At 33.6% G+C, this 20,387-nt stretch overlaps 1 protein-coding gene across 6 annotated transcripts in view; it reads left to right on the top strand.

Moving 5' to 3' along the window:
• Positions 1 to 20,387, top strand: part of BMP2K (BMP2 inducible kinase) — a 114,529-nt gene that overhangs the window by 21,750 nt on the left and 72,392 nt on the right. For all 6 annotated transcript variants that reach the window (XM_074273487.1, XM_074273486.1, XM_074273485.1 and 3 more), the window contains 5 exons: positions 5,739 to 5,857; positions 14,183 to 14,288; positions 16,938 to 17,080; positions 18,393 to 18,514; positions 20,132 to 20,213. In XM_074273487.1, coding sequence (XP_074129588.1) covers positions 5,739 to 5,857; positions 14,183 to 14,288; positions 16,938 to 17,080; positions 18,393 to 18,514; positions 20,132 to 20,213 — 572 coding nt within the window. The remainder of the gene's footprint in view (positions 1 to 5,738; positions 5,858 to 14,182; positions 14,289 to 16,937; positions 17,081 to 18,392; positions 18,515 to 20,131; positions 20,214 to 20,387) is intronic.

The raw sequence follows: 20,387 nt of genomic DNA, 5'->3' as shown, positions 1-20,387 counted from the left end.
TATTGTTTCTTGAGACAGTTTCAGTGATTTAGTAAGACATTTTATATATAAAACATCTTGATTTTAGGGTTTGGTAGCTCTCTGTTCAAAATATTTTAAATGTTTAAACTAAGGACCTATTGCTCTGAGGGCATCTTCCAAAATATTTGTGCCTGTCTATCTTGTAACTCTAGGAGTATGCTCATCTTTTCATATTTCAGAAATCCTTAAAGCAAATTCCCACAGATAAGGAGTGATTCATATATTTTGTGGTAGAAATTCTGGTAGGAACTCTCTTCCTTCCCTTCTGTTTTGAGTCTCTCATTCCAGACCACTAGAAAATGATGAAGTTTTATCATTTTAAACAGATACTCACTTGGTAAGCCCTGGAAAATTCTAGCCAAGGATCCAAATCTTTAGTGAATAAAATGTAGGTCGTGAGACTTGAATTTGAACCAGGATAGTGGTGATACTGATTATGGACTTTGGGTGTAGAAGTATTGATTTTGAAGAAATGATGTAACAAAGGAACACAAGATATGACAACTGATTGAATATGGGGAGTGAGTGAGTAAAGAGTTTAGAAGGGGGAGGTTGAAGGGAAAAATAGCAATATTAAGTAAATACAATGGTCATGAGTGATAAAGACTGCATTGTTACTACAGTGGTAGGTTTTATAATCTTGAGAGAAAGCTCTGCCATTATAATTCTTATTTTGGACAAATGTGGAATTTTCAATCATCAAATCATTTGTATTTTGCTCTTCATTCCTATGCATGCAATTAATTTTGGTGAAAATATAAAAAGTGAATACTTTGGTAACATTGTGCTAGTTGTGTGACAAAATGGAAAGAATACTGAACTTGAATTCAAATTCTGACTCTACTAAATTGCTTTCTGTTTGAACAAGTCAATATATCTATCCAGTTTCCACATATGTAAAAAAAGTGGGGGGGGCAGGTTGGCTAATGACCTTCAAGTTTCCTCACAACTCTAGATATTTCAGTAGGTCAGTGGAAGCTCTGTATACATTGTAAGATAAGTGTGCAACAGTCAGAGAGGTCAAATGATATGTTAAAGGCCACACGATTCTTTCTGATTCCTGTAATGCAGGGAGCATTTTTTAAGCATCTTCTGAATGCCACTGGGAACACAGATAAGGGAAAAAAAAAAAAAAATTCCTTGCTTTTGAGAAGCTTACATACAATCGAATGCAGGAAGACCACACACAGAAGTTGAAAGTTGGGGGGAAAATGTTGCCTTTATAAATACCTTAATACAAAAATTAGATCTGATGGAATAGCTGTTCCTTATTGTATTCTGTTGTGAACAGAAGGACCCTTTAATATATATTATATGTAACATATTTGAGAAATTGTCCTTTCTCCTTTTCTTTGTATTTGAAGGAGTAACCAGCAATTTTTTAGTACTTTTTAGCTTCTACAGTAGAATTCAGTTTTAATGAAAACCATTTTATTTAATAAAGCTTTATTATATCATAAAGTTTCTGTATAACAGGTTTATCTACTAAAACTGGCTAGGTATTACCAGTCTTCATCTGATTCATCACTCATAGGAAAAGCAATCCTTTTTACAATATTAACTCTTTATGGAATAGTCAAAATATTTAATGAAGCTCTTTTTGCTTTTCTAAAAATGTTAATATAACTGTACTTGTATTTCTAGAAATACTTAGTTTAAGAATGTCAAAAGATTTTGACACTTTTTCCCACTCCTTATGAGACTTTTTTGGGACAGTGATAGAGGTGATCTAAGTGGACAGAGCACCTCATGGGCTCCTGAGGGACTTTTGTATGATTCTATATTTTTCCTACCACCTCCATGGAGAGTGTGTATATATTGAAATCCTCCCAGCTTTACCTTCATAGCTCACTTCTCTTTCTCTGCATACTTCCTTTTAATATGATGTTCTTTATCATCTAACTATTGTTACCTCATGAAGGTCTTTTTTTTTTTTTTTTTTTGGTCATCAATTTCCAAAGCCCTTGAAAGTACTTAAAAACACTTTTTAGAAGGTCTGTAAGCATGTCTTTTCATAATAAACATGCTTAATTGAAATATCAAAATTCAAGAAGGAAACTTTAAAAAAATTATTTTAATTCAATTTACTCTTGTTAATGATTATTCTAAAACTATTTTCAATTTTTAAATATATACAATATGTCTATTACACCAATAATAAATTAGTCTTTTCATTTATAATAATATTTCTAACTCTTTGTTGACTTTCAATCTCTTATTTCCAGCTGGATATTCTAAACTGGATGTCCACTAGACATTTTAAACTGAACATGTCCGAAAACTAACATCTTTACCAGTAAATCCTTTCCTGTTACCCCTTTCCTATTTCTATATAGGGCAACACTATCTTTTACACCCTGAGACTCATAATTTAGAGTCATCTTGGATTTCTTACTGTCACCCCACCACCATCCATATATGAGCTATTGCAAGGTCTGTTGAATTAATCTTTGCAGTATCTCTTGAATACATCCTCTGTATCCCTACAGAGAATACATTCCTGTATTCCTCCTCTGACATTGCTGCCATTTTAATGTAGGCCCTTATCACACCTCACACTTGGACTGTTACTCTAACATGCTGGTGAGTTTGCTGCCTCAAGTCTCTACTCAATCCATCCTCCATTTTCAGCCACCAAACATGTTTTTCCCTAAAGCTTGACTTTGACGATCTTGTCCCCCTTCTCAATAAATTCAAGTGGCTTTTTAATCACCTTTGGGAGCAAACACAAAATGCTCAGCTTGGCATTCAAAACCCTTCTTAACTTTGCTCTCTCATCTTTCCAGGCTTTTCATACCTTATTCCCCACCTTGTACTCTTCAGTCTAGTGACAGTGGTCTCCTTGGTGTCCCAGGAACAAAATGCTACATCTCTTTGGGGTTTTCTGGTCATCCATCATTTCTGAAATGCGTCTCTTGTCATCTCTGAGAAAGTTGGAAAAGATTTAATGTAGAAGTGAAATTTTAGTTGCAGTTTATGGGGAAATCAAGAGATAGTGATGGAAATGCCATAAGAATGGCAAACTTAACACATCCCCAATCAAACTTATTGTCCTCCTTAAATTGATGGCTCCTGAATTTTGCTGAAGGTTACTTCTGTTCTTCTAGGTTTGAAATCCCTTTGTAGCTAAACTCTTCAAAAAGGACTTACAAAATTATTCCCTTTACCTTCTCTCTTCTTATTCTCTTCTTAAGCCCTTAGCATCTGGCATCTGACTGAAATGGATCATTCCAAACTTACAATGATCCAGTGGCCTTTTCTCAATCCTCATTCTCTTGGATCTCTCTGCAGCCTTTGACACTGAATCATTTTCTCCTCCAGGATACTTTCTTCACTCTCCTGCTTTTCCTCTTACCTATCTGACTACTTTCCTGTTTCCTTTGTTGGATTACCTTCTAGATCCCATCATGTGTTCCTCAGGGGAACCTTTTATCTTGTCTCTATATACTCCTTTACTTGGTGATCTCATCAGCTCCCATGGATTTACTTCCCATTTCTATGGTGATGATATGCCAATTTATCTTTTCTGCCTCAGTTTCTTTTCTGACTTCCAATCTCTCATCTCTTGTAACCTCTTGGCATTATGAACTAGATGTCCAATAGACATCTTAAACTCAATATGTTTGAAACAGAGATCATTATCTTTTCATGTTAAATTCCCACCTTCACCTTTCCCTATTACTGAATAGGGCAACACCATCTTTCCAGAATTTCTCACTAGCTCTTATTCCTCATATTAAAGCTGTTGCCGAGGCTTTTGCAACATTTCTGAATATGCTCCTTTCTCTTCTCTGCCATTTCTCTAGTCTATGACTTTTATGAGGTCTGCCTGCCTTAAGTCTGTTCCCCATTCCAATCCATTCTCCATTCCATCACTAAAAAGATTTTTCTAAAAAAGGTCTCATCTTATTTTGAACTCGAGTCTTCTGACTTTAAGTCCAGTGTTAGGATTACAAGGTGAGAACTCAGGTTGTCTGGACAGTTCTCTAGCTCAGAATTCACACCTTTGGTTCGGGCCTTTAAAGGGAGTTTACCCCTTTGGAATTCTGAGGGAGCAAGTTCATTGGTTGAAGTGTTTCTCACAAGCCCCTGTGAGTTCTCACTACAATCTCTTTGAGGATAAAAGAGGATTGAATCTGGAGAGTAGTCGAGTCTGGGACAGAGTTGGGACAGCAGTCTTGAAGGAGAGAGTCTGGCTAGGAGAGTGAGTTGAGATGGCAGCCTGGAAGGATAATTTAGAGACGACCGGACCTTTACAGTCCAGCACTCTTATCTGCCTACCTGCCTCCCTATGTACTTACTACCTGCCTGACTATAGCATTTCTCACATCTGTCCTTTCTCTCTACTCCTTCTTTTTTTTTCTTTGGCTGAGGCAGTTGGGGTTAAGTGACTTGCCCAGGGTCACATAGCTAGGAAGTGTTAAGTGTCTGACACCAGATTTGAACTCTGGTCCTCCTGACTGGTGCTGGTGCTCTATCCACTGCACTACCTAGCTGCCCCCATTCTCTCTACTCCTGCCTCGGCTCTTCATCTTTCTCCTGGACTTCATAATAGTCTCCTAGTCTATGTCTAACCCATCTTTCACATACCTGCCAGATTGATAATTTCAAAGATCTCATCCTACCATTTCTATATTAAAGAAACTTTAATGACTACTCTTAGCCTTTAGGGTAAAACTTTCCTTTAATTGGCATTTAAAGGCATTTAAAGGGCTATATATTACTAGCTTATCTAGAATTATTTCCTTCTAGCACTGTTACTTTCTGACAGTTCATGGACAGTGATAGATTTGACATTAGGAATTAGTTGATTTCAAATCTGGGCAAATTACCTAATCTGTCAATCCTTAGTTCCCTTGTTTCAAGTGTCAAAAATAGAGATAATAATAATGCCTATCTTACTAGGTTGTTATCAGAATCAGTTGAGATAACTTATATAAGTACTTTACCGACCTTAAAGCATCTTAAAAGGGCTGCTTCTCCTCCTCTTCCTCTCCCCCCCCCCCCTCCATTTCTACTTTCTGTCTGGTCCTGCATGACTGGAATGGTCTCCATTTGTACCTCTCCTTTCAGAAACTTTTAATATCCTATAAAGGAGCACAAGTATAGGGTTTTATTCCTGATTTCTCCAGTTACTATTTCCCCTTTCATCACTATACATTATCTTTTGTATGTATTTGTCTATTAATTGCTTCCCTCCATTGTTGATGGATTTAGCTCAGATCTAGTGCCTTGGGCTGGCAGATATGTGACAGTTAAATACTGGCCCTCTGTGGGTATTTCTTTGTTTATAAAATTTGGATAATAATACTGAGCAGTACTTACCTCAGAAAGATTTTTGTAGGGAAAACTGTTACCTGTAAAAGAAAATGTGAAGATGAAAAACTTATCTATTCTCATAATTTATATATGTAGCTATAAAAAGTTTGTTTTTTTTTAAACTGTGATATTGTGTCTAAATAGGAATTCTTAGCATATTACATGGCTATAGAGAGAATAATAATTTTAACTAAACTACTTTATAAATTGAAAGTAAACTGGCTTTTTATGTTTTAGGTTAAAATTTTAATTTCTTGATAATATATCAAGGACAAATATTTCCCCTTCTCTTGCTCATAGATATTATTTTTTAAACCTATGTGATTTTCAAAAATAATCTTTAATTTATGAAATCCACTTTTTTCTTTTGAATTAATTCTGTCTCCTTTCTTCCTTAGGTGGATTCTCCACTGTGTTTCTGGTACGGACACATGGTGGGATACGATGTGCATTAAAGCGAATGTATGTTAATAACATGCCTGATCTGAACATCTGTAAAAGAGAAATAACAATTATGGTGAGTAAGGAAATAAGTAACCTTTGAAATATTTGCTGTGTACTTATGTAGCATCAAATAACTTTCATTAAAGCTCTTAAAATGTGTCTCTACATATATCTTGCCCTCTTATTATTGTTTAAATAATGCAGGAAAATGTTAACAAGCATTTTTTTTTAACACTTACTGTATACCTGGAACTGTGCTGAGGATCAGTTGCTGCTCACAGGGTACCTACATTGTATTAGAGCAGACAATATGCTTATAATTAGATTTATAAAAAACATATTGTTTTGGCAAAGGCATAAGCCTCGCCTTGTTGATGATAGATTGCAGTGGAGTCTAAGCTCTTAGTACTGGTCAGGGGTTCTGTTCAAAGTCTGACAGATATGGTGAGAGAAAGTCCTTGTCACTGAAGCACTGAGTTGAGGCCCTCAGCCCTAGGAAGTCCTGCCCATGAACATGCAGCTGTCAGGAGTTCTAGGACTAGCCTGGTCAGTGACTTAAGACCTAAAGGGAAGGGAAGAGTTCCCTTCCTCTGATTCTTGGGTTGAAATTCTCAGCCCTTGGTCTCTTATCCCACTTATGGGGTTGAGTACTTGTGGAGTTAGAGTGGTGTAAAAGAATTAGTCTCAGCTCTGGTCAGTAACTCATGAGCTAAGAAGAGGTACTGGTGATCTTCTTTCTGACAGAGAAGGACAACTCCAGGAATCATTACAAGAGAGTTTATTAGTGATACTGACCCTTCCCCCATTATAGGCTAGTGGTGAATGTGAACTAGATCTGGAGGAAAATGAATTCAGACCCTGCTTCTGACACGTGACCATGGATAGACAGGCCACTTATCTGTGTTTCAGGCAGGGAGTTCCTGCCACTGATGAAAACACAGATCTTCCTCCAGAACTACAATAGTAGATACAGCAACAACCCATTATATCAAATTAAATACAGTCAGTTCTGAAAACTGGAACGCTTTACAATAACTGAGAAGGTGTAACTCTTCCATTGCCTAATACCATAAACACACTTTGCCTTTTTGTCATGGTAAGTGGCCATATTTAGTATATTCTGGTACAGGAGAAGCTGTGAGGAGAGGAGGAGGGGTAATTCCATTCCATCCCTTTTCTGCCATGACTCCTATCTAACCTGAGGCTAGGAGTTCCATTTTGCCTGTCTTACTCCTGAAAACTTAGGCATTAGTCTAAGTAGCAGCCTGAGGTGGCTGCTATTTGTTATATTTATATGTTTCTTAGCAATTTAGCATGTATAGAACTGTGCTAATAATTTTATTCAGTTCCTTCATTTAAAAAAAAAGTGTCACTTTTGTAGGGGCAGCTAGGTGGCACAGTGGATAGAGCACCAGCCCTGAAGTCAGGAGGACCTGAGTTCAAATCTGGTCTCAGACACTTAATACTTCCTAACTGTATGACCCTGGGCAAGTCACTTAACCCCAAATTGCCTCAGCCAAAAAAAAAAAAAAAAAAAAAAAAAAGAAGCATCACTTGTGAAGTTTTTGAGAATGGTGCCTCTAAACTTATTTTCCTCATAAATCAGTATAAGGTGGCAGGACCAGTACCAGAAATTAGTTATCTAAAATGGGTTTCTCTCTGTTTTTGAGAACATATGTGATAATTCCCCCCCATTTGGAATATTGATTGTAGGGGAACTTTGAGGAGTTTATTAGGCATATTGTAGCTATATCCTATTTGTTGCCTATCTTATTAAATTTGAAGGGAGGTAATTACCTACTTAACTCTGACATTAATGTGAGAAAATTAGAAGTATTTTAAAAATCTCAGTTTTCAATGTTATAAAATATTTAGATGTTCAGAATTCTGTTTGTGTGTGTGTGGTATTCATCATAGGATAAAATTTAGTGTTACATGATTTATTTAATGGTAAACTTGAGAATTGGGGGCAGTTAGGTAGTGTAGTAGATAGTTTCAGTCCTGAAGTTAGAAAGACCTGAGTTCAAATTTAGTTTACTTGGCTGTATGATCATCAGCAAATCACTTAATCCTGTTTGCCTTCTTTCTTCATCTGTAAAATGAGCTCATTCTCTAGCAAACCAAATGGTAAATCATTCCAGTATCTTTACGAGGTAAACCCCAAATGAGATTACAAAGCGTCAGATATGATTGAAATAATTGAACAACAAAAACTTGGAAATTAATACTTAGAATTTATATAATCTTAAGGACTAAAACATTTGACCATTTTGGTTTCATAGCAGATAATAAATTGAAACTTCACAGAAAAATAAGTTCTGATTTGAATTTTAAAAAATTATTTTTTCCAGTTACATATAAAAACATCTTTTCTTTTTCTTTCTTTTTTTTTTTTCTTTTTTTGCTGTACATGTACATTTAAAAAAAATTTTCCTTTTGAATCATATTGGGAGAGAAAAATCAAAACAAAAGGGAAAAAAAGAAAAAGTAAACTTAGCATGTGTTCAGGCTCCATAGTTCTTTCTCTGGATGCAGATGGATTTTTTCCATTCTGAGTTTTATTGATCTCCATTTATTGATCAAAACTGCTGAAAAGAACTCGTCTGTTTGTCATAGTTGATCATTCCACAATCTTGCTGTTACTATTCCTGAATTTATTCCTGGTTCTGCTCATTTCACTCAGTATTAGTTTGTGTAAATCTTTCCCAATTCTTACTGGGTATGCACAGTTTGATAGCCCTTTGGACATAGTACCAAATGTTCAGAAGAACTGGATCAGTTCACACTCCACCAAAAATGCATTAGTATCCCAGTTTTCCCACAATCCTGTCCAACATTTATTATTATCTTTTCCTGTCATTTTAGCCAATCTGAGAGATATGTGATACCTCAGAGTTGTCTTAATTTGACTTCTATAATCAATAATGATTTAGAGCATTTTTTTCATATGACTCTAGGTATCTTTAATTACTTCATCTGAAAATTGTCAATTCATATACTTTGATCATTTATCAATTAGAGAATGACTTGTATTCTTATAAATTTGACTCAGTTCTTTATGTATTTTGGAAATGAGGCCTTTATCAGGAACACTCACTAAATTTTTTTTTTTCCAGTTTTCTGCTTTCCTTTTAATCTTGGCTGTGTTGGTTTTGTTTGTGCAAAACCTTTTTAATTTAATGTAATCAAAGTTGTCCATTTTGCATTTCATAACGTTCTCTAATTCTTTGGCCTTAAATTCTTCCTCCCTTCTCTGATAGTTAAATTATACCTTGATCTCCAAATTTGCTTATGGTATCACCCTTTACTCCTAAATCATGTATTTATTTTGACTTTTTTTTTTTTTTTTTTTTTTTTTGTTTGTTTGTTTTTGGCATGGGGTGTGAGATAAAAGTCTATGTCAAGTTTCTGACATGATTTTCTAGTTTTTCCAGCAATTTTTGTGAAACATTGAGTTCTTATCCCAGAAGTTAGGGTTTTGGGGTTTAATCAAACACTTGATTATTGTGCCTATTCCACTGATCCATTACTCTTTTTCTTAGCTAGTACCATATAGTTTTAATGACTGCCACTTTATAATAGAGATTTAGGTTTGGTACTGCTAGATCACTGTCCTTTATTTCTTTTTCATTATTTCCCTTAATATTCTTGACATTTTATTGTTCCAGATGGATTTTGTTATTTTTCAAGCTCTATATAAAATAATTTTTGGCAGTTCGATTGGTATGGACAGCAGATAATAAATTAAAACTTCATAGGAAAAAAGAAGTTGATTTGAACGTTTTTGCTTTTAATTTTCAAAATACATACAAAGATAGTTTTCAACATTCACTCTTGCAAAACCCTATCTTCCAAGTTTTTCTCTCTCTTTTTCTCTCACCCCCTTCCTCAGACAGCACCTAATCCAATATAAGTTAAACATGTTCAATTGTTCTATACATATTTCCACAATTATCATACTGCACCAAAAAGGGGGGGAAAATGAGAAAGAAATAAAAAAGCAAGCAAACAACAGAAAAGATTGTTTTTGCTACTATTGTTTATTTTTTCACCTTTGCCCTATCAATTATTTATTTATGTATTTATTTTAGCATTCTTTTAAAAATTTGAGTTCTAAATTCTTTCCCCCATCTATTTCTCACACACTGAGAAGGCAAGCAGTATGATATGAATTATAAATGTGAAATGCAAAACATTTGTCTTAGCCATATTAAAAAATACTTAGGGAGGGGCAGCTAGGTGGCGCAGTGGATAGAGCACCAGCCCTGAATTCAGGAGGACCCGAGTGCAAATGTGATCTTAGACATTTAACACTTCCTTGCTGTGTGACCTTGGGCAAGTCACTTAACTCCAGCCTCCAAAAAAAAATACTTAGGAAAAATAGAGAAAATTATACTTCAGTTTGCACTCAAATTAATCTTTCTCTGGAGGTGGGTAGCATTTTTTTCATCATGAGTCCTTTGGAATTGTCTTGGTTCATTGAATTTATTAGAACAGCCAAGTCTAACAGTTGATCATTTTTACAACATTGCTGTTTTGGGCATAATGATCTCCTTGCTTTTCTCTCTTCACTTTGCAGTATTACATATAGGTCTTGTCTTTTCTTTTTTTTTTTTTTTAACCACCTCCCTACCTGCAGTGATTTCTTATAGCACAGTAATGATCCATCACAGTCATATACCATAACTTACTCAGCTATTTCCAGTTGATGAGCATCCCTTCAATTTCCAATTCTTTGTCAACACATGAAAGAGCTGTTATTAATACTTTTATAAATATATGTCCTTTTTCTTTTTTTCTTTAATAACTTTGGAATGCAGACCTAGTAGTGATATTGCTGGGTCAAAGGCTTGTTCACAGCTTTATAACTCTTTGGTTCTAGTTCTGAATTGTTCTTCAGAATGATTGGATGATTCTCCATTCCACCAACAGTCCATTAATGTCCCAACTTTTCCTTCATCCCTTCCAACATTTGCCATTTTGAGTTGAGTGAGAGTTTGGTACCTCAGTTATTTTAACTTGCATTTCACTACTCAGTGATTTAGAGCATTTTTCATGTGACTATAGATAACTTTGATTTCTTCTTCTGAAAACTGCCTATTTGCCAAGTAGCTGCTATTTTTATAAGTTTGATTTAGTTTTATATTTACTTGAGATTGTGTAACAAGTCCTTTATTAGAAAACATGAACATTTTTGATATCAACTTCATTGTCATTCTCTGTGGAACTTTTTAAAAAAAGAAATATGTAGTTTCCCTGATTCTTTTAATTTGGGCTATTTTTATTTTGAGATCAAAATTGTTACCCCTGTCTTTTTTAAGAGTTTAGCTAAAGCATATTAAGTTCTGTTTCAGCACTTTATTTTAACTTTGTTTTTCTCTTTCAACTGTCTCTCTTACAAATCAGAATCTCACAATATGTAGTTTTTTTTAATCCATTCTATCTGCTTCTGTTTTATGAATAATCTTATTACATTCACATTGATGATTATTGTATATTTCCTTCCCTTTCATTTTCTTCTATTTCTTCTTTCTTTTTATCCTGTACCTCCTTAAAAGTCTTATTTTGTTTGTAACTACTGCCTCCCTTGTGATCTCTTCTCTGATCTTTACTCAGAATGACTCCTACTTTCCTGCTGCTGCAAGTACTCATGCCCTTCTCTCCCCTGGAACTGTGACCAGGCCCCTAGCTTCTCTGTAGCTTCAAACACTAGTGTTCCTCTTTCCCTTGGAATTAAGATCAGGGTCCCTGCTCTCTTGTGATTGATATCCAGTTTTTTTTCTACTCTGAAACTGTGACCCAGAACTGTTTATGGGCAATAGAATTTCCAGTTAGCACCCGCTATAGGTGCCAGCAAAAGGGCCCCCTGTAATCTCTTTCTGACCATTTATCTGATCCTCTTATTGTCTCTCAGCTGGGAACTCCTGATGCAGCTGATGTTGGTACTATCTGGACCTCCTAAGTCTCCATAGACTAGAAAAAATTGGCTCCCTTTGACCTGTTCTTGGTTCCTTTTTTTTATAGTTCTTTAGAAATGAATGTTGAGAGAGTTCAATTGGGTTGCTGCCTCTTAATGTGCCATCATTATGTGGTCTCCTACCAACATATTCTCATGTACCATACACACACACACACAAGAATATCTATGTATTAGGAACTAAAGACTGCTGTTGTCCATCATTTGAAAGAATGGCTGGACCATTTGTAAATTATTACAATTTGAAGAGTGATGGGAAGATGTTTATCCATTGTTTCAGAATGAGATGATGACATGTAACAATGTCAGTGGAGGGAGTAAAAGATATGATTGCTGTCTGGTTTTGTAACTGGGCAATAGATATAGGAAGGAGCCTTCCTTTCTCATTGCTTACACGGGTGAGAATTGGGGTGTAGAAAGGCCCACAAATGCAGGACTTCTGGGTTTATTTGTTATGTTAGTATGTTGTAGGTTTGGCTTTTGAAGTGGGGAAGAGAATATTGAAGATGACAAAATCTGTCAAACCCTATTCATCTTTGGGGTACATTACTAGGAACAGTTGTTGTCATAAAATCAGCATAGTTAGATGTGGAGACACTAGATTGTCTCTGCAAAGTGATGAGCTATATACCAGCTCTCAAATTAGTTTGCCAGATTGTAGAGGAGCCATGATCTCATATTGGTGGAGATTTTGCTTGTCACTATAGGTGCTGAGAAAATAACAGATTCTTGGACTATGATTTGAATAGGTAGATAACCTAAGTATATTCATAATCATTCCTCTTTAATAAAGGATGAAAATATTTTGGAGGGGAGCGTAAATGAGTTTTCCTTTACTTAGATCATACTTCTTAGTTTTCAGAGCCATATAGACAGCTGTTATTTCTTTTGATTGTAGAACAACCTCTTGAAATATGATTCTGTCTCTATTTTGTAAAAGAGAACAGTGATATCCAGGAATATGAAAGGACTTGATCAGTCAGCAAAACCTTATTAATACTCAATGCTTGCCAGGCATTGTGCAAGTATGGGGATAAAAAGAAAGGCTAAACAACTGCTCTTAAGAAATTTAATTTTAGTAGAGACACAATTGGCAAATATGTACATAAAAAGTATAAACATGTTAAAAGCTAATCTGAAAGGGAAGGCATGACATTAGGTTTGGCTGGGAAAGAATTCTTGTAAATGATAGGATTTTAGTTGATATTTGAAGGAAGCCAGAAAACAGGTGTGAGGAAGAGCTTTCTAGGCAAAGGACATAGTGAAAAGTCACACAGTGGAGAAATGTAGTGGCTTCACTAGGAACAGCAAAGTGATTTTGTGTCACTCAGTCCTAGAATTGTAAAATCAATAAGGAAGTAAGACTAGAAGGGAAGGAAAAGTTATAAAATGACTTTAAAATCCTAATAGAGGATTTTATGATATAAATGATTATTCATCATTATGATATAATGACATTAATCATTAAGATCAATTAATAATAATAGGAGTTTATCAGATGGGGGTGGGAGTAGAGTGACATGATCAGACTTAAAATTTTAGGAAGATCTTTTGTAACTGAGGGGAGAAAGACCATGTAGGAGGATCTGTTTATTGTTCATACTACCGCCTTCAAGTGAGTCCAAACAATAGCATATTGGTCCAGTCACATATTGTATCGAACTTGCTTTTATAAATTTTAATGAATCCTTAATGCTTTGGTTAATTTATTTTAAAAGAATTAGTTATCAAGTACTTCTTTAACGTTCTTTGGTTTGGTTTTCTTGGGTCTCTGGGAGCAGCCTTCATTTCAGTTCAGTAATCACCACGAGAACAGCGAGGTGTTGGAGTGCAGATTCTTTATTATCTCCTTCCTGGGGCTGGTCAGCTTTCTGGAGAGCCTTTCAGACCAGCCTTGGTCTCAGTGGGTTCAGTGCAGGAGGCCAAGCCAGCTACCAAGAGCCTGACTGAAGGTGAAATGAATTTCTGTCTCCTTGGCTTCGAGATCTTCTATTATGTTTGTCTTCTTTGGCTCTCAGTTCCTGCTTATATGCTCCACCCTGAGTATAAACCAATCATTATATCACTAGGAAACCATTTCAATACTGAACCATGCTAAACTAGATAACTATTGTCTCTCATCAATTTCTACTTAGTATCTTGTAAGCATCCTTGTTTTAAGCTCAGAGTTCTGGTCCATAACACTTCTATGGTCATTGGCTCCTGGAAAATAAACTATGTATGCCAAATATTTTCAAATAAAAACATCAAATTTATACCAAGAATCTTTTAACTTATAGTAAAATTCACATGTTAAGAGATGTGATTCCATTTTCATATTTTCTATTTTTATTCCCTAATTTGTAGCTATTACAGAAGATAAAGTTTTTAAAATGTGATATTCAGTTCTTTAATCATTAATTCTGTTAATCTGTTTTGCAGAAAGAGCTATCTGGACATAAGAACATAGTGGGTTATTTGGACTGTGCTATTAATTCAGTTAGTGACAATGTATGGGAAGTACTCATATTAATGGAATACTGTCGAGGTAAGTAAACCATTAAATATCATTTTATAAAATGATAAATAGAAAATTCTTTTGAATTAAATTACTATTTGTCTTAGTATGACTGTCCTTATGATACAAGACACAATTTCAGTTTTAATTTTTGGTCTCAGTCTAATTAAGGAAGAATATTACAGTTATTTAAATTAGTCTTACTTACCATGGAGATGACATCATAGTCTTAAGTGGATAATTAAAAAATAGAGAAAGTTTAAGCAGATTAAAAAATTTTTTGTTGCCACAGGAAGTCTCCTTCTTCCATGGGGTCTGTAAATGAAAAACAAAAACAAAAGATAATGCAATTTCTTTGGACAGGTTGAACTTTTATGTTATGACTTATATCAAAATACTTTTAAATTTAACTGATGGATTTGAATCAATGATGTGCAGTTATCTTAAGTTTCAGAGGATAATTACGTAGAATTCACAATCCCTCTATTTTTGTTTGCCTGCATTTTTGATTTCCTTCACAGATTCTTTTTGTACAACAAAATAACTGTTTGGACATGTATGCATGTATTGTATTTAACTTATACTTTAACATATTTAACGTCTGGGGGAAGGAGTTGGGGGAAAGAGGGGAAAAGTTGGAACAAAAGGTTTTGCATTTGTCAATGCTGAAAAATTACCTATGCATATATCTTATAAATAAAAAGCTTTAATAAAAAAAAGTTTCAGAGGATACATAAACTAAATTGTATTTTAACTTAATCGTGTGATGCTGATTAAAACAAGTACTATGTTTACCAAAGATTCTTAATTTTTTTTTTTTTATTAATGTTTTTCTTATTGCATACTAGGTACATGAAGTAATTGGGTTGGCTTCAGAATCCTGCCACACTTAACTGTACCATATTTCCGAAAATGTCCATGCTTGCTTAGTCTATCTAGGAAGCAGTAATTGGTTCATATTGAGGGACAATTTTATTGTTATTAGTAACTATTACAGTGTTTTAAAAACTGTCTTAACAGCATTTATTTTGGGGAAAACCCCAACCATTTATTTTCTTCTCTAAATTAAAAGATAAAAAAAAAAAGTATAGGCTATTAGGAGTTAATATATTGTAAAATTTTGATTTTCAGACCATAAAAAATAATTTAGATATTTGAATTGAGCATGGTTTTCTAGTTTTTCTTTTCTCTTCTTTTTTTTTTTTTTTTTTTTTTTTTTTTGGCATATTATCACGGTTATTTGTATTTTATTGTTGTTTAATGGGTACTTTCACGTTCTTATTTCCCAGATTTCTGAATTTCTGTAGCATTATAGTTGCCAGTCTTTAACTTGAATAGGCCAGAATTTGACAAATATTATTTCTGATGTGATTGGGGAGTAGAGTAATTTACATCTGGATAACTTTATTTCCCTAGCAAACTGGCATTGTAGAAATGTCCTCTAACTTAGTGATTAGGCTTATTTACTTCCTGTTTTCTCAAATTTAAACCACTGTTTGTTGAACTATTGCCATTAAGCTATTTGCTCTTTGAATTGATATTGCCAAATTGTGGCTAGTCCTGATGAAAAAGGTTTCTTGTTGCCTGATATCTCAAGGTTCAGAAATGGTCTTCTTCACTCTAGAAAATAATAGAAATATTTGGGTGTCTATAATGAAGTGAACTGTATGAGCAATATATGTGCATGTTTTTGAAATGAATGAGTTGTAGGCTAGAATTTCACACACTCTCCCTCCTTACTACCCCTACATACCCACCTAACTTCCTTCTCCACATTCATTTAGTAGAAAAGGAAGGTGGCAATATACTTGAAACTTTTGAAGCAAGGGTATTTTTCCTTGTTGAAAGCAGCACAACTTAAAAATTTTATATTATCTTGAAATTTATGTAGTCTTTGCCTTTTTATTTAAATATTACGCCTTTTCTTGATTACAGAGGTAAGCATCAGCAAAGAACCTAGTGAAATTTAGTTTCTGTACTAACTCTTAATTTGCTGTGTTTGTAGTTATTTTCTTTACTTTTGATGTTGTTGTGTTTTTGTTTTTTCCTATATTGTGGATTGATCTGCTGCCTTACTTATTCTATACAAAATCAAATGGGTGATAGTCTGCAGTTACCTTTTCTAAAGGTGCATGGGCTTAACACTTTTGCAGTGAAGAAGCAATTTTTGTGTCTGCATTTGGTATACTGGAAATCTGACTTCACGTGAGGATTTTGCTCTAGCAACTTTTCATTAAAATATTACTTGTCTTTTTGTTTGAAAAGATGTCTAGTTCATATAATAAATAAAATGAATGTCAGTGACTTGTTTGATATTGTGTCAGCTTTGAAATTTGATGGCTTGATAGAGGATTTCACCTTACTTTTTAATGAAGATTGTCAGTTAGTTTTAAAATGGACATTCCTAAATAGATAATCATAGTGATTTGTAGCTTTAAGAACTTTTGAGATTATTTGTGCTAGGAAGGGAAACTAAGAGTCAGGGAGTTGAATTTTGCCCAATATCACAGGGCCTAGGGCAGTTAGTAACAGATTATGATGTGAACAGTTGCTTTTCACTGAAGATCTTTTATTCTGTTACTTCCACACTCCTTCCCGCTGTTCTACAACCTCTTTGCTTAGGCCAATCTTCCTTTGCTTTAAGACATATCTTTTCAGCATTTTCTCCTTTCTTGGCAGCTGGACAGGTGGTAAATCAAATGAATAAGCGGCTGCAGACAGGTTTTACTGAGCCAGAGGTGCTGCAGATATTCTGTGATACCTGCGAGGCTGTGGCTAGGCTGCATCAGTGTAAGACTCCAATAGTACACCGGGACCTCAAGGTAAGTCTTGAGGGAGTCTTATACTTTATACTTTATTTTATGAGAATGTAAGTAAATTTTAATCTGTTTCTAATCCTGTAAATAACCAGCTTATTAGAACTAATTTAAATGAAAAAGGTTATTGATCCTCTCTTGACCCTTCCTTCCCCTCCTCCCCCCCAATGATCGAGGGAACAATGTTTGGTGCAAATTGATCTGAATTTAAAATTTTTCTTTGTTAAGCTTTATGAGTAAGGCATTTGTTTCTTTGTTATGGTTTTTTGATTATTTTCAATTGGATAAATATTAGATAACATTTATAGATAACATTTATATGCCATATAAATGCCATGTAAATCCAGTAGATTTTCTACAAAAGTTGAAATTTCTAAAAAATTTCAGATAAGAATAAATGATTAAAAATCTTGAGGAAAATATTATTTAATTGCATATAGACTACATTTTGAAACCTAATGTTTATAATTCTTTTTGGCTATATGATTCTATATATAAATTTGTACTAATTATAATTATTTAAAGATAATTGTTGTCCAAATGTTTACACTTGGTGCTTTTTTCCTCTGTGGTACACAAAAACCTAATGATGGTTATACAGAATTATAAAAGAAGAAAATTAGTTTTAAAATAATGATTTGACTTGGGAACTGAAAGAATTATCCAGGAAAATGAAAACAGAAGTTTTTTTGTATAGAAGACAGAAGTTATATAAGTACATATGAGAGTAGTTAAATAATTTTCTTTTAATGGTACTTTTCAAATTTTTAAAAAAGAATTTTGGAAGTCTGTCAGTTCATGCATTGATAGAAATTAAATATTGTCCATAATTTTGCCTTTGATTAAGTGAATTTTGGGCAGTATTCTAGGCAGGGATTTTTTGATTATGCTGGAAGATTTTTCTCTTTAGTCTTATAAGTTACTTTCAACTCAGATTACTGTGCATTTATTAAATAACTATTTCTCCAGGGGCCCTACCATTAAGAAACTTATGTTCAGGGGCCCTACCCTTAAGAAACTTATGTTCAGGGGCAGCTAGGTGGCGAAGTGGATAGAGCATCAGCCTTGAATTCAGGAGGACCCGAGTTCAAATCTGGTCTCAGACACTTAACACATCCTAGCTGTGTGACCCTGGGAAAGTCACTTACCCCCACCCTCAGGAAAAAAAGAAAGAAAAAAGAAACTTATGTTCTGACCTGTGTGTATTTACATAAATATAACATATACATAAAAAAGTATAACATAAAGTAAATTGAGAAATAGGTAAATTTGAAAAAATTTGAAATGATTCAGTTTTGTTTTGTTTTTTTCCCTTAAGGTAGAAAATATTTTGTTGAATGATGGTGGAAACTATGTCCTTTGTGATTTTGGCAGTGCAACTAATAAATTCCTCAATCCTCAGAAAGATGGGGTAAATGTAGTGGAAGAAGAAATTAAAAAGTAAGTCTGAGGGAGTCTTATACTTTATGCTTTATGAGAATATGAGCTCTGTTTCTAATCCTGTAAATAACAATTTTTGGAATTTTTATTGGAATTAATTTTAGGAATTACATTAAATCAGGTTTCAACACTTCAATTACTAATTTACATCTGAATCTATTTTGAATTTGGTTTTTATTTAATCTCTAATATTTATAAGCAAATTTGCTGTTTGATTAAGGAAAAATGACATCATTACAGATAGTTTTAAGAGAACATAGAATGTTATTTGTAACTTTAGTTTTCATTGATACTGATCGGGAGACCTTGCATAATATGTAAATTATTCTTTGTTCTAATAATTTTTTAAAAGCCATCTTTTTCCTTATGATTTAATATTAAGGATAATTATATACCTTGAAGGCAATTCTTTGAGGAAAATCATTAATACCAGGCTTTTAAAATTGAATGCTACTATAATTTTATTATATATCTTTAAATTATGCAGGACTTTGGTTAAAAATAAGAATTAATTTAATCTTTTTTTGTTTATCATGTATTTAACAAAATTTGAAAGATCTATGCTTCATTAATAGCCATTTTTTCTATATTTTCTTCATCCTTTGGAAAATGGAATTGTTTCATTATATTTCATTACCTTCAGCAAAGTATACTTAAAATGTCACAGTGCAAATAGTGGTTTGTTAAAACCCTAGTTATGTAATAATATATGCCCTAACCCTCTGATATGTCTACTCTTATTGGGAGTATGCCATCCTAACAAGATACCCTAAAGAGGTGTTTAAAAGTTTTATTTTATCTAGATATGAGACATTAGTTTTTAAAAAAAAAAACATAGACAAAGATTAACTTCATAATTACTTTTGATAACACAGAGAAAAGATGCCTCATTAAAAGACTTTCTTTCACATAAAGAAATTTGATTAAAATTTTAATGTTACATAATAGACTTTAGGTTTCAGCAATTTTCCTTTCTTTCTGTTTAACCTCACATTTTGTTCCAAACAACTTCAATTGAATATGGATTTCCTCCGTGTAGATGTAGTCCACATGGTTTCAGATATAGAAAGAATATAGAAGTCAGCTAGGTTATTTACCTCTGTGTATAAATATTTATGTATTCACACACAGACTTATATATGTAAAGGAGAACCCCTCTTTTGGGTACTTAATTTACCAGGTAATTTATTTTCCTAAGTAAGGTAATTCTCTAGTAAACATACTGAGAAAGTAGTAACTTTTAAAAAGCATCAAATATAAGTTTATATTTAAAGTTTAGAAAATATAAGAATATTTCATAAAGAAATTATTACAATTAATTTTGTAGTTTTAAATAAGGAATTTAAGGGAATCAATCCGTTACCATCATTTAAAATTTTTTTGAATAGAGGAAATAAAGTTTTCTTATTAGTAAGAGATGTCTTCAGAATGAAAAAAAAATTTTCAGTACCTTCTGTTGATTAATTCTTGGGACACTATTGATGATTTTTTTTTTTTAATCCTAAGACATAAGACTTTATTATGGCATGTAGTTAATCAGTTTTGTTTTTTGGGGGAACCAGTTTAGTATCTTTATTTTGTTGACATATCCATTCCAATTCACTTATTTATTGCCAGGTATACGACTCTGTCATACAGAGCTCCTGAAATGATCAACCTTTATGGAGGGAAACCTATCACCACCAAGGCTGATATCTGGGTAAGGAAAAGGGAAGGGCACAATTTATTTCAGTGAAGTCAAATAAGAAATGATGAAAGAGTCTAGTTCAGTATAAAGAAAAAAAGTACTAACTTTATAGTGAATAGAAAAAAGAAGGCAATATTTCTATTCATGGAAATTAAAAGCGTTAAGAAAAATGTTTTTATTCTCAAA

Source organism: Sminthopsis crassicaudata, chromosome 6 (genome assembly GCF_048593235.1).
Source record: "Sminthopsis crassicaudata isolate SCR6 chromosome 6, ASM4859323v1, whole genome shotgun sequence".
NCBI classification, from domain to species: domain Eukaryota; kingdom Metazoa; phylum Chordata; class Mammalia; order Dasyuromorphia; family Dasyuridae; genus Sminthopsis; species Sminthopsis crassicaudata.
This window is presented reverse-complemented; position numbering and strand designations above follow the sequence as displayed.